The following is a 12,191-nucleotide window of genomic DNA, read 5'->3' as shown; positions in this document are numbered from 1 at the left end:
AGAGGAAAGAATAACTTAAAATTTTATCGCACAATCAATGCTTTTAAAATGAAAAATGGCAAAATCAGATGAATTATTTTTATAATTTTGTAAGCTTTTAAAACTATATTCTCCTTAACTGTTTTCTAAGCCAAATATGGATTTCCATTTTTAAATATTTTTTCTTATTGTCAAATAATAACATATTCTATGATCAGTGAGGCTACTTGTGCAAAAGATTTGGACTTTTCTAGTTTGCACACAAGTAGTTGGAGTCTACTGTTTCCACTGACTTATCACTGAAAGGAATGCTTTAAAAATCTATGCTTCTTATGTCCCATATGAATCAGCCATGCATCTGGCGGACTTCCTCCTCAGGTAAAGGACTGTTCACTCTAAATTAACCTAGATTTCAAGGCAGTGGGAATGCTTGCTGGTGAAGGATGGTGAGATTATTCAGTCTGTAAGGAGAAAATAAATTGTGTAAAGTTGGGGCTGCCTTCTTGTTTATTTACCTAATCTTTGGTAAGAGGATCTCTACTTGGATTATATATTTTGGTTTTGCTATTGCTACTCTATAATATGATATGAGTTTAAGTTATCAGAATCTTAGTGCTAAACTGAAACAATGGTGACTGTGATGAACTTGTGCATGATAGGAAAACACATGATGAAATAATGGACCTTAGGAAGGTAAATGTATTAAATTGCCACTGATCACTGTTGAGGGGTGTGTATCAGTGGCACATACACTCACGTTTGCCTTACCATTAAAACCAGTTCATCCTAGGAAACTTTGAAGAAATTAATGTGTATAGATCTGAGTTGTACCATAGGCACCATAGATGACTCTGCTTTATTGAATATCAGTAAAATTACTTTTGGTCTCTGACCACAGATCTCCTTGATAGAATTCCCAGTTCTCAATAGAATATGTGACTTTCAGAGTGGAGTGACATACAGTCTGGCAATGTGGAATGGATTGTTAGTCACTTATGAACTAGGCTAGATATATTCTGGAATAATGTGTTTATCAGTGGCCCTGTGATATTAACTTATAACGAGAAAGAAGTATCTAGATGCATTTGATTGCCCTGATTAGAATCAAGATATATACAGTTTTTGTGTCCCTGTTCATGACAGGATTTTAACTAAAACACATTTTCAATGATCTTGATAAGACTAAATTACTTATAATCCTAAACCCTGAGGTTTAACAGAAAAGCAAATATTACTGGACCCCAGGGTTTAAAATAAATGGAGTAATCTGTGCTTATCTGAGAAAACATTTCTATTACAAATGTTCTCTGGACATATTGGAGTAAACTGACATTATATCCGTGTAGTCGGTGTAGGAAACCATTTGTGAACTTTGGTCTCCTGTGTGTCCTTTTTGCCCTGCTCTGAATTCACTATTTAAAACTAACTTTACTTACCTAAATTATTCTATCTATCTGTTGTAGGTGTTGAGCAAGTTTCCAAGTGAGTCTCTCTTAGTATTTGATTTTCCTGGTACTTAAAATTATAACTTTTAAGTTCCAATTTTTATTTTTAGTTTCCATTCCCCTCTCTGGATATGGTTGTATACTTATACATATATTTATTTTTTCTACACAATGGGGATGTTAATTATTTACCTGTTTTCTTTCCCCTGAAATTTGTGAAAAAGCTTTGGGTTGGTAATCAAAATAGGCTTTTATATATGTAAACTTTTTTTTTTAAAACCTATATCTTATCTCTGGATATATGCAAACATACAAACTATATTTGAGCATTTTAACTACATTTTTCTTTTCAATTTCCATGTGTAATGATATTGTTCTTCTTGTAGATGACCAAATTGGGCAGAAGGTTATTCCTCCAAGAAAATATAATTATTTAAATACATTTTCCCTAAAGAGATGTGCCTAAGTGAACATGGACACATGGCTATATTGTGGCTATTTACATTCCTGACTTCCCAGACTGTCACATCGCTTTCTATAAAGTTTTGGGAATTAGAATGCTGTATGTGTAAAGGATTTTATTATAGAAAACAATGCGTGCTGTATCCCCTGTACACGCATGTGATTTTGGAGTTACAAAGCACTTTCCGTACATCATCACATTTGATCCTCAGGCAAACCCCACGAAGATGATGATTCTCACTTCACAGATGAGAATCCAAAGTTTCATGAAAGGTTAAGAGAGAGGCTTAGGTCTAAACCTAAAGTTCTTGTCTTAAGTCTGAGCTCTTAGAACTTCTCTTTTGTAAAGCAAATCAAAGGAGCAGTTGAAATCTGAATATTCTTATGATGTCATGTTGAACACATTTTCTTTTCAGCTGAACTTCTTTGTTTTGCAGTTTTAAATCAAATGCATTTGAAGTGAGGCTTCATAGATTGTTCTGTATACCCCCCCAATACTGCCTCCTATGGCAGGGAAGATTTAATTTTATTCATTGATTTATGATTTAAACTGTGTAATAGTGTATTAGTGGGGACAATTATTTCCTACTTTTCATGTTTTCATATGGAGGGATTAGCTAGACTAACTCTTTTGCTCTCTCTCTCTCTCTCCTTACCCCCGAAAGAGAAAAACATTTTTGGATTAGTGAGTTTGATAAAAGTAGCTGGTGGAGCAGGTGTGATCTTAGTGGGCAGGGTCTGCCCCTGAGGTGAGTGGGAGTAAATCCGCCCTGCATTGCTGGGAGGCTGTGGGTAACTAGCGTGTACCTCATGACACTCGCTGGATCACACCTCTAACCAACACTTTCTGTTCGCCTGATTTCCCTGTCTCCTCAGTTAGCTGCAAGCTTACCAGGGCAAGAAGGATGTGATTAACTGGGTCCTTTCAAAACTCAACATCTTAAGGCCTGAAGAGTAAAATACCTCTCCCTTCCCAGGGATGCATCTGATTTTATTTATATCAAACCTTTACTTTATTTCCAATATCCTATGGCACAAGTTATGACTGTCATGTTGGGCTAATAAAATTCATCTCATTACTCTTTATTGTATTATAAATATGATACCCTCCCCTTTCCTTAATGTCATGTAAGAGAGTGATTATCTTAAGGTATATTTAGTGGAGTTCTTGTTTTCTCTTGTTAGCTGCTCTATAAAATATAAGCAGTCATGCTCAGTGTGTACGTTATATGGGGGCCTTGGAAAAATCTGAAAACATTGCAGCACTTCTACGGTATTAAAGCTTAATGTCATTTCAGCCATATAAAAATTTCCACATAATTTGAGACACTAGTTTTCCAGAGAAGTGAAAGGCGTGTCATATTTTAAATTTACATGGATGACTGCATAATGCAAACCATAATTCTTCTTCTTAACGAAATAGTTTTTACTTATGTATAAACGGTTCTTATAATACATAATATAATTAATGACAGATGAGGTGATAGCCCATTTTTAGAACTTCTGTGAATAGAAAAGACCCAGAATTAAGTTTTTTCCAGAGTGGCAGAATCAATGATATTTAAACTGTAGAATTATAAGCTTCTAGAACTGGAAAGAATATCGAGAACAACACATTTTTTAACCCCTCAAATTCTGGGAATGCAAGAAAGGAATCTTAGGGTTCATCTAGATCCAAGAAATTTAAGAGTTATCCAAGGTCATGTGACTAATTAATAGCAAGCCCTGGATGAGAATCATGAATCTTGTTCTGGTGTCGTCCTACCCTTCCACGGTATTGGGTTGCTTTGCATTCAATACACATAGTAACTTATACACTTCAGCATAGTGTTTAAAACAGTCTACTAACAATTGGATTTCTGTTTTAACAAATGGATTTCTGTCCTCTTGCATTTCTGTTTTATGTTTCTCCCCTTTTAAGGGGAGAAAAGACAATTGAGACTTCACTCTCAAATGCCAAAAAAATTCCCCCATGTTTTCTCAGAAAATACATGTACATATATTTATATATATATATTTGCATGTATATATAAATTTTATGATTATGTTTTCTAATATCTCCCCCTTAATATCATTTTCTTGTTAAAGTAGTCCACAATTAATCAACTTTTACTGCTTTTGCTTTTTTGTTGTTGCTTTTGCTTTTGATTTATAGAATCTGTCTGTCCAACACGAATTCCAGTGGCAGCTCGAGATGAGAAGGGGTTTGACATTCTTTTAGGCTTGGGTGTAAAGAAAAAGGTTAAGAAAAGAATCCAGCTTTCACCGTCAAAGATTAAAGGATACGAAGTAACATCAAAAGTTGATTTATCAGAATCCACAAGGTAAATGTTATGTGTAGATACAATTTTTTAAATATGTCTACAGGTGTGTTGAAAATTCTTTAAGCTTATTCATGTTCTTCTTTTTCTAGCAATGTTTTCCCAGAAGGTCTTCCTCCATCATATGTATTTGTCTCCACTCAGAGATTTAAGGTCAAGAAGATGTGGGATTTATGGAGAATTTTAACCATTGATGGAAGGCCACAGATAGCAGTTACCTTAAATGCTGTGGATAAAACATTACTATTTACAACAACCAGCATTATTAATGGCTCACAAGTGGTCACTTTTGCTCACCCTCAAGTTAAGGTAAAGATGCTCAGATATCATTATGATATTTATGAGGAAACACTGTTGGGTTTATGTGTATTGGGGGAAGAGAGCTATAATTTTAACATGACTGGAAATATATTGACTTCATATATTAATGCTGCTTTACTGAAAAAAGCAAGAAAGGAAGGAAAATTCTTTCTTAATCCATGTGGAATTTAGGGGTGGGGGAACTAATATTTTTTTGAATGTCTACTACTAAGTACCAGGCACATTGAATTATAATAACTACCCATGGAAGAACCTATTATTCCCATTTTACAAAGAAACCAAAGTTCAGAGCTATTAAGTTCCTACTCAAAGTAACAGGGCTAGTTAAGTGGTGACAATAGAAATTGAATTTAGGTCTGGTCATTTTCAAAGTCCATGTTGGTCTGTTTCACATTGCCATGTCCCACAGGATATTTAAATGAAGACATTTGTTAGAACATTAAATACAGGCAGAAAATGGATGCAGAATTTACATTAATTATAAGGACATTTTATTTCCCATAAAGGGATATATCTTATAAAATCAATAAGCTAAAAATAAAAGTGTACTTTCTAAGTCATGTGTTCAGAATGCAGATGGGATGATAAAAGCAATTAAGTTTTGATCATTACTATAATTATGAAAGTCTAATGTAGTATATAATTTAGAAAATGTACAAGGTTATATATGAGATTATGCATTTATACAATTTCTTCATTTGGTAAATAGATTAAATTTTTAAAAATGTGTTGTCTGCCATTTTCACTGAAGGCAATGTGCTAGGTCTGTAAGAAAGGACAAATGAATAAGACATGTTTCTTATCATCAAGGAGCTTATTTATAATGAGAAATTCAAGGCTTCTGATACCTAATAGAAGTATAGCATGTTAGCAGAGTGTGGAGGGAAAAGTGGATTCTAATACAAAATATGAGAAAATCTTCATAAATGAGATGGTTTTTGGACTGACTTTGAAGCATGTAAAGGGTTTTGATGGAGAGAGATAAGGGCACATTAAGTCAATGGTTCAGTATTGAGTAGTCATGTGTAGTACAATTCAGGAATTTTATTTAGAGAATGGATATTTGTATTCCTTGTGTTTGGAGTATAAGATGAATGAAAGAGGCTATCAAGGTATGAACTCAAATTGTGGGGACCTGGAAAGCCACACAAAGGGGTTTGGATTTTATTCGGTGGATGACAGGATTCTATTAAAAGATCTTGACCCTACGTAGGTGTGTCATGGCCAAAGCAACTCTCTCCTCTATTTTTCTTTTTTCTTTCATAAGCATTACTTTCAACTCTATTTTGGAATTATGTTAGGTCCTGGGAATATGGAAGTTAAGATGGGGCTTGTTCTCTGACAAAACTCTAATGCGAGAGATTAGTGGCGGTATGAAGGACCGCATGAAGAAGGAAGGATTAGAGACAAAGATAGGTCTGAACATTATTCAAATAAAGCAAGATACTCATGAGCCTAACTTATGGCAGTGAGAATGGGCATGAAGAAGTGAATTTCAATCATGTTTAGGAGACATATTTTGTAGAACTTTGCATCTGTTTAAAGTTGCCTCTGAGGGAAAGGAAGGAGGTAAAGAACCTTGCTTTGGTTTAGAAACGGAAGATACTACGATCCAAGGGAAGTAGGGATATGAAGAAAGTTTGGGAGATAGTTCAAGTTTGTTTTGTAACATACTCTGTCAGGCTGATTGTGGACATCCTGGCAAGTTTAGTCCAGCCAGTATTAGAAGTATAGCTATCATATGTTGATGTAAATATGGGAGTTATTCCATAGAAGTAATAATTGACCTGTGGGAATGAATGAGTTAGTCAAAGAGGAGAATGCAAGATGTCAAGGACAGGCCCGTGGGGAGTGCCGCCCCAGAGGACAGGCTGAGCAAGAGGGGCCCTCACAAGGAAAGAGCAGGAGCAATTGGAGAAGAAATGAGGACAACCAAGATGGCTTGAATCATGGAAGTTGAATGAGAATATCAAAGAGGAGGGACTAGTTATGGAGTCCAAAGTTGCAATGAAGTAAAAAGAATTAGGACTGAGAGGAAGCATTTGGACTGGGAGATTAGGAACTTCTTTGTGACCTTGAGGGAGTTCGGCACAGCTCTTTCGAAATATGTAATAGAAGCTTTAGGGATTAAGGAAAGAATTGGTGGGTGGCATTTGAGGCCCAGCTTGGGTCAGGGAGAATTTGTATATAATATAGCTAATTTATGCGGGGTGGATTTATGGTTGTCAGCAGAGGAAAAGGAATGAAAAAATAAAAGGTTGTTAGGAATTTTATTTATGAATCTTCTGCACTTTCTTCCTATAGATATTATTTGATGAAGGCTGGCATCAAATTCGTCTCTTAGTAACAGAACAAGATGTAACTCTGTATATTGATGATCAACAAATTGAAAACAAACCCTTACATCCAGTTTTAGGGATTTTCATCAGTGGCCAAACCCAAATTGGAAAATACTCTGGGAAAGAAGAAACTGTTCAGGTGGATAAATAATAGTTTGCCTTTTGCATGATACAAAACAGAGCTTTTGCTGTGCTTTCTGATATGTTATCACGTGGAACTGTATTTAACTTAATTGTGAATTCCTTTAAGATACTTAATCAAAATGTGGTCAGTTCATTAGTGAAATTGTGTGTTTGTGTGTAAGTATGAAAATGTAAAGTTAGACTTAATCAGTTTTAGAAGAATCCTTAGAAAAATGTCCCCCTGGGTTCCAGGCAGAATTCTCTGTTCTTCTGAAACACTAATCTCATTATTTCCAAGGAGAGGCATAGATAAAATAGTGAATTTGGAAAAGGGAATGTGATTAGAGCTATAAATGGCATTATAAACATTTATTTGCAGCTGTGAAGATAAAATTAGATTAATGCATGTCAGGGTTTTTTATGAACGAAACTAACTTTTCAATATCTATTTAAAGTGGAGTATCTACATGTAGGTTGAGAATTATGTATGTAAAAGTAATTTCTTGTAAAATCCTTTGTTTGAAATGTATGTTTCACTGTTTTTATTAAGGGAGGACTCTGTCACATTTAAATGTGTGGTTACACACATGGTCTTTATATATTAATGTCACATGTCACATTACAGAAAATATTTAAATAGTAACAGGTGCTGGGCCTACTCATTGCACAACATTTCATGCCAGCAACTAAATCTCTGAAACTAGGGATGGTTCTTGAGCCACCCTTTTTGAGTGTCCTAGGAAATTCTCTCTAGACTAGCTTTTCATATGGGGATACTGAAAAGCTCCACTGAGTTCCTGAAGGAAATTAGAGATTTGTTTCTGGTGCTAGAGAAGTGTTTCTTAGGAATTATGTCTCATCACATCTTTAATATTATATTAAAAGTAGTAGTATTTAAGCTTTATATTTTCATTGTTTTAGATAAACGATGTGATTTAAACTTTCCATGATTGCTAACTCTAGTGGCTGTTTCTGTGTATCTGTGTTGCTCTTATAAAACAATTAGCTTGTGCCTCGACTTTAATTTGATTGGGTTTATGTTCCTAGTTTGATGTCCAGAAGTTGCGAATCTACTGTGACCCAGAACAGAACAACCGGGAGACAGCGTGTGAGATTCCCGGATTTGTAAGTAGGATAGATTGTTTTTCCCCCAGTGTTGCTTCAGTACGTTCAAAGCAATAAATAAAAAGCAGATACCATGTGAACCTTAATTTAATATATAGAGTTAATTTTTTCAACTGTCAAAGGAAATAAAGTGACATTGATTGAAGCATTTTGAAGCTCATAGTTGAAATAAAATTTTAATGTTTCACTGTGAAAGTATGAATGAAAGATGACAAGAAACAGTTTTTCCCACATCATCTGGTTGTGACTGTTCCAGTATTCACGTGAAGCACAGGACTGGACTTGCTTTAGAAAAACATAGGATATTTTGTCTGACTATCTAGTGTGTAAAATACATTTCTGTTCTTAATTAAATGTATAATTAGTATATTACGCAGCACAATTCTGGATCAGGAAATGATTCATTTTCCTGTTCACCAGCACATTTTCTCAACTATAGTGAACATATAGTTTTCCTTTTGTTGTTGTTACCTAAGTAAGATTTTCTTATATTCGTAGGATATAAGCAACGTTTTTATTTATTTAGCTATTTTCATTAATGTGTTAAGACAGAAATAATTATAGGCTAAGATGTTATAAAGTATGCTTATATACATGAGTATATATAATCAGTCCCTTTTCTTCTAGGCAATAAAGGGCATGCAGTATTGCTGCTAATGCAAATAAGTTACAATGTTGTAAAACTTTCTGACAAGGTGGAATCCCAGTGATATTTGAGCCCTACCTCGTTTTTTAGTTTGCATGGTTGTGCTGTCCTACTCTCCTTTTTTCCCCTATTACACTGAACAGCTTATGAATCCACATGTTCTGAAAACTTGAGGACATAGAGCAACATCATTAATGGATCTCTATATAACTCAAAGATGGAACCTTTTAGAAATCATTCATTATGGATATTCTAGATAGAATTGCTTAAGCATATAATTTTTAGATATAAATTTATAACTGGAATATAAATCTTTACTAAAAGTATTAATAAGTTATTGCATTTGAGAGTCCCTTGTACATACTTTATTTATTGATATCTCTGCATTGATGTAATAAACATTACCATTTCCCTTCCACATAATAAAGGCATAGCATTACATGGTGGATTTTGAATTCTCACATATAGTTTTTTGTGTTTTCATGTCTTCATTCTTACTCTCAGCTGTGACTTCGTGTAGCTTGTTTGCCTTTTGTACTTTCATTCCCACCTTCTCATTTTCTGATATAATTTATTAGTGTTTGGAAAGATATTAACCTACCTCAAACTGTGTGTTATTCAGTAAGAAATAGGCTATTTAGGGAGAAGCTCTCCTAGAGTGCATAAAATTCAATTCGTGCAGTTTCTGAGTTGGTTAGATATGTTTTGGCTCTTCTCTGTGATTCTTAAAGGATTTCCAATAAGTTTAAGAACACATATAAATTCCTCCTTGAGGTGTTTTTGTTTCTGCATGGCCATTATATTAAGCAGCTTTGGCATTTTAATTTTCTTTTACTCTTCATTATTATTAATTTTCTTTCTTCTACTACAAATGTAATAATAACATGTATAAATAAGTAATTTCTTAGGATAGTTATCTGGACCATGAAATATTTGAAAATTAGGAAGATAATTTAGAGATTTAATTAAAAACATATTTTCAAACACATTTGTTATTGTTTTTCTTTCAGAACGGTGAGGTAGGCCTGGATACTATTGTTTTCCTTAAGGTAATATTTGCATTGGGGGACTGGTTAGCTTCCTTCCATCAACTGTAAGTATTTTAGACAAATTATACCCTTTTTAAAAAAAATTAAAAAAAAAATCTATTGATTTCAGAGAGAGGAAGGGAGAGGGAGAGAGAGAGAGAGAAACATCTATGATGAGAGACTTATTGATCGGCTGCCTCCTGTATGGCCCCCTCCTGAGGATCGATCCCGCAACCCAGGCCTGTGCCCTGACCAAGAATCCAACCGCGATCTCCTGGATCCTAGGTCTATGCTCAGCCGCTGAGCCATTCCCAGCCAGGCAAATTATACCCATTTTTTAATGTAGTTTGAGTATATTTAGTATTCATAGCTTTTTGTGATTAGAAATTTCTTGTTAGATTAGACTAAATAAAATTGGAAAGTAAGTATAAGTTACCTTTATCCTTTCACACAGACATACATATATACACCCCCATCGGTACATATACATATATATGCATCTTTCTATGTTTGATTATTTTGATTTTTGTCCTCGTAGTGCCTCAATGGTCCCAGTGATGTAGGTTCAACTCCAGCTCCCTGTATGTGTCCTCCGGGAAAGCCAGGACTCCAAGGCCCCAAAGTGAGTAACACCTGGCGTGCTATTCTTTGCTATAACACGTGAACAAGAGCTGAGTAAACGCGCAAAATTCCAAATCACCATTCACCCTGTTCCGAAATTTCCACCTGATAATGCTTTAGAACAGTTTAAAACCTGAGTGATATTTTAAAAAGTTTATTCTAACCTGTATTTGCCTAGCCCACAGTAGAGTGACGGGGCATTATTAGTTAAGTTTGCTTGTTTATCTGTTTGTTTCCCCTCCACTAATACCCTCCAACACAGCTGCCCAGATCCCAGAATGACCCTTACAACTTAGTAAGAAAATGAAGAAAGGGCACTTGTTATGTTCTAAATTTTTAAATGTCTAAATTCTTAATTTATCAAAATGATTTTCAGATAGAAAAATGGAGTAAAAAATTTAAAATTGATTTTAATGTTGTGTTGGATGTCTCATTCTAAAAATAGAGGCATATATATTTATGTCAGTTAATTACATAATAATTACTTTGGGGAAATATGATTGGAGCCATGATGTACATACTATTTTATAACCAGCTATTTTTTACATAACAAAATCCTTTGAATATGTTCCTATGTTATTAAATATGAATAAGTTTTTAAGTAAGTTGATACTTACTGTGGCAACACTTAGACACAGTCTAAGATACCGAGAGGTTGAGTGATCTGTTTGCTATAGATAAATCTTGTTCATTTAATATTTTTTTAAAAATCCTAATAAAAATGCTGTCTAACTTGAAAGCAAGCATAACTCCCTAGCCAAAAGGATTGTTCTATGTATTGATTATCTATTATTTGAGGTGACCATAAACATTTTTCCTAAATACAAATTATAATTTCTACTTAGATGGAATTTTCATAGTGTTTCAATCACCGTGACTGAAAAATTTTAGCTTCTGGACTGCTGGTCTAAGATAATTTAATTCTTCCTATCTTTTGTGCAGGTTTCTTCCATCCATTTTCATATGATAGTTCATGACATACTTCATGCCTAGCCATTAAAATCAAGAAAGAAATTTAAGAAATAAAAGTCTACATTCAATGTTTCATTCAAAGTAAATCTTTTTGGCTTGAAATTTGATTTCAGTACATTATAATTAACTTACTATTGAAAGCTATTTTTAGATTGCATTTACAGAAGTTAATTCAAGAGTTCTTTAGTTAAACTAACTGCATGTTATTTAGAATGCCTGATATAAATGAGAAATACCTATAAGATGTTCCAAGGAGACTATACTTCTAAGACAGCTTGGTGTGACCTACCTGCAGATTTCTTTTAAAACATATTTATATAGTTTATAATACTGGAATATTATACATAAAATTTATTTGATCTGCAAGAGATACAGTATGGAAATCAGAGTCCCATGTTATGTTGCCTAACCTCTCAAACCCAGAGTGCTTTCCTGACTCTCAATGAGTTCTGGTCACCCCCAGGGTCTCTAATGGGCTGTTGACTTTGAGGAGCCATCCGATGCTTTTGATGTTTTCTGATTCTTCATTAGTGGTTCATTAGGGGTCTTGTAGTGACACCAATTATTATTCACATGTGTTTCTGCAGTACATTTTCAGCACTCCCTTTGTCTTACCTGATTTCCAGCATTTCCAAGTTTCATGTGTTCCTCATTTCCATTCTCTTAGTCATAATGTAACCCATTGCCACCTACTACTTTAAGTGAAATTGCAGTTTTCCACCAATCTTCAAGTTGGCTTGCCTTCTCGATCTGCTTTCCATTTTCTTCAGAAAATCTGGCAGGAGGAGAGGAACACACACACACTCCTC

At 34.4% G+C, this 12,191-nt stretch overlaps 1 protein-coding gene across 1 annotated transcript in view; it reads left to right on the top strand.

Moving 5' to 3' along the window:
- The window catches only part of COL21A1 (collagen type XXI alpha 1 chain), a 164,471-nt gene that overhangs the window by 64,698 nt on the left and 87,582 nt on the right, over positions 1-12,191 (top strand). Inside the window, exons 4-8 of the mRNA XM_081141626.1 lie at positions 4,042-4,210; positions 4,300-4,516; positions 6,833-7,006; positions 8,038-8,115; positions 10,328-10,411. Coding sequence (XP_080997752.1) covers positions 4,042-4,210; positions 4,300-4,516; positions 6,833-7,006; positions 8,038-8,115; positions 10,328-10,411 — 722 coding nt within the window. The remainder of the gene's footprint in view (positions 1-4,041; positions 4,211-4,299; positions 4,517-6,832; positions 7,007-8,037; positions 8,116-10,327; positions 10,412-12,191) is intronic.

The sequence above is a fragment of the Miniopterus schreibersii genome (assembly GCF_964146895.1).
Source record: "Miniopterus schreibersii genome assembly, chromosome: 6".
NCBI lineage: Eukaryota > Metazoa > Chordata > Mammalia > Chiroptera > Miniopteridae > Miniopterus > Miniopterus schreibersii.
The sequence above is the reverse complement of the archived record's forward strand: the minus strand, read 5'-3'. Positions and strand labels throughout refer to the sequence as shown.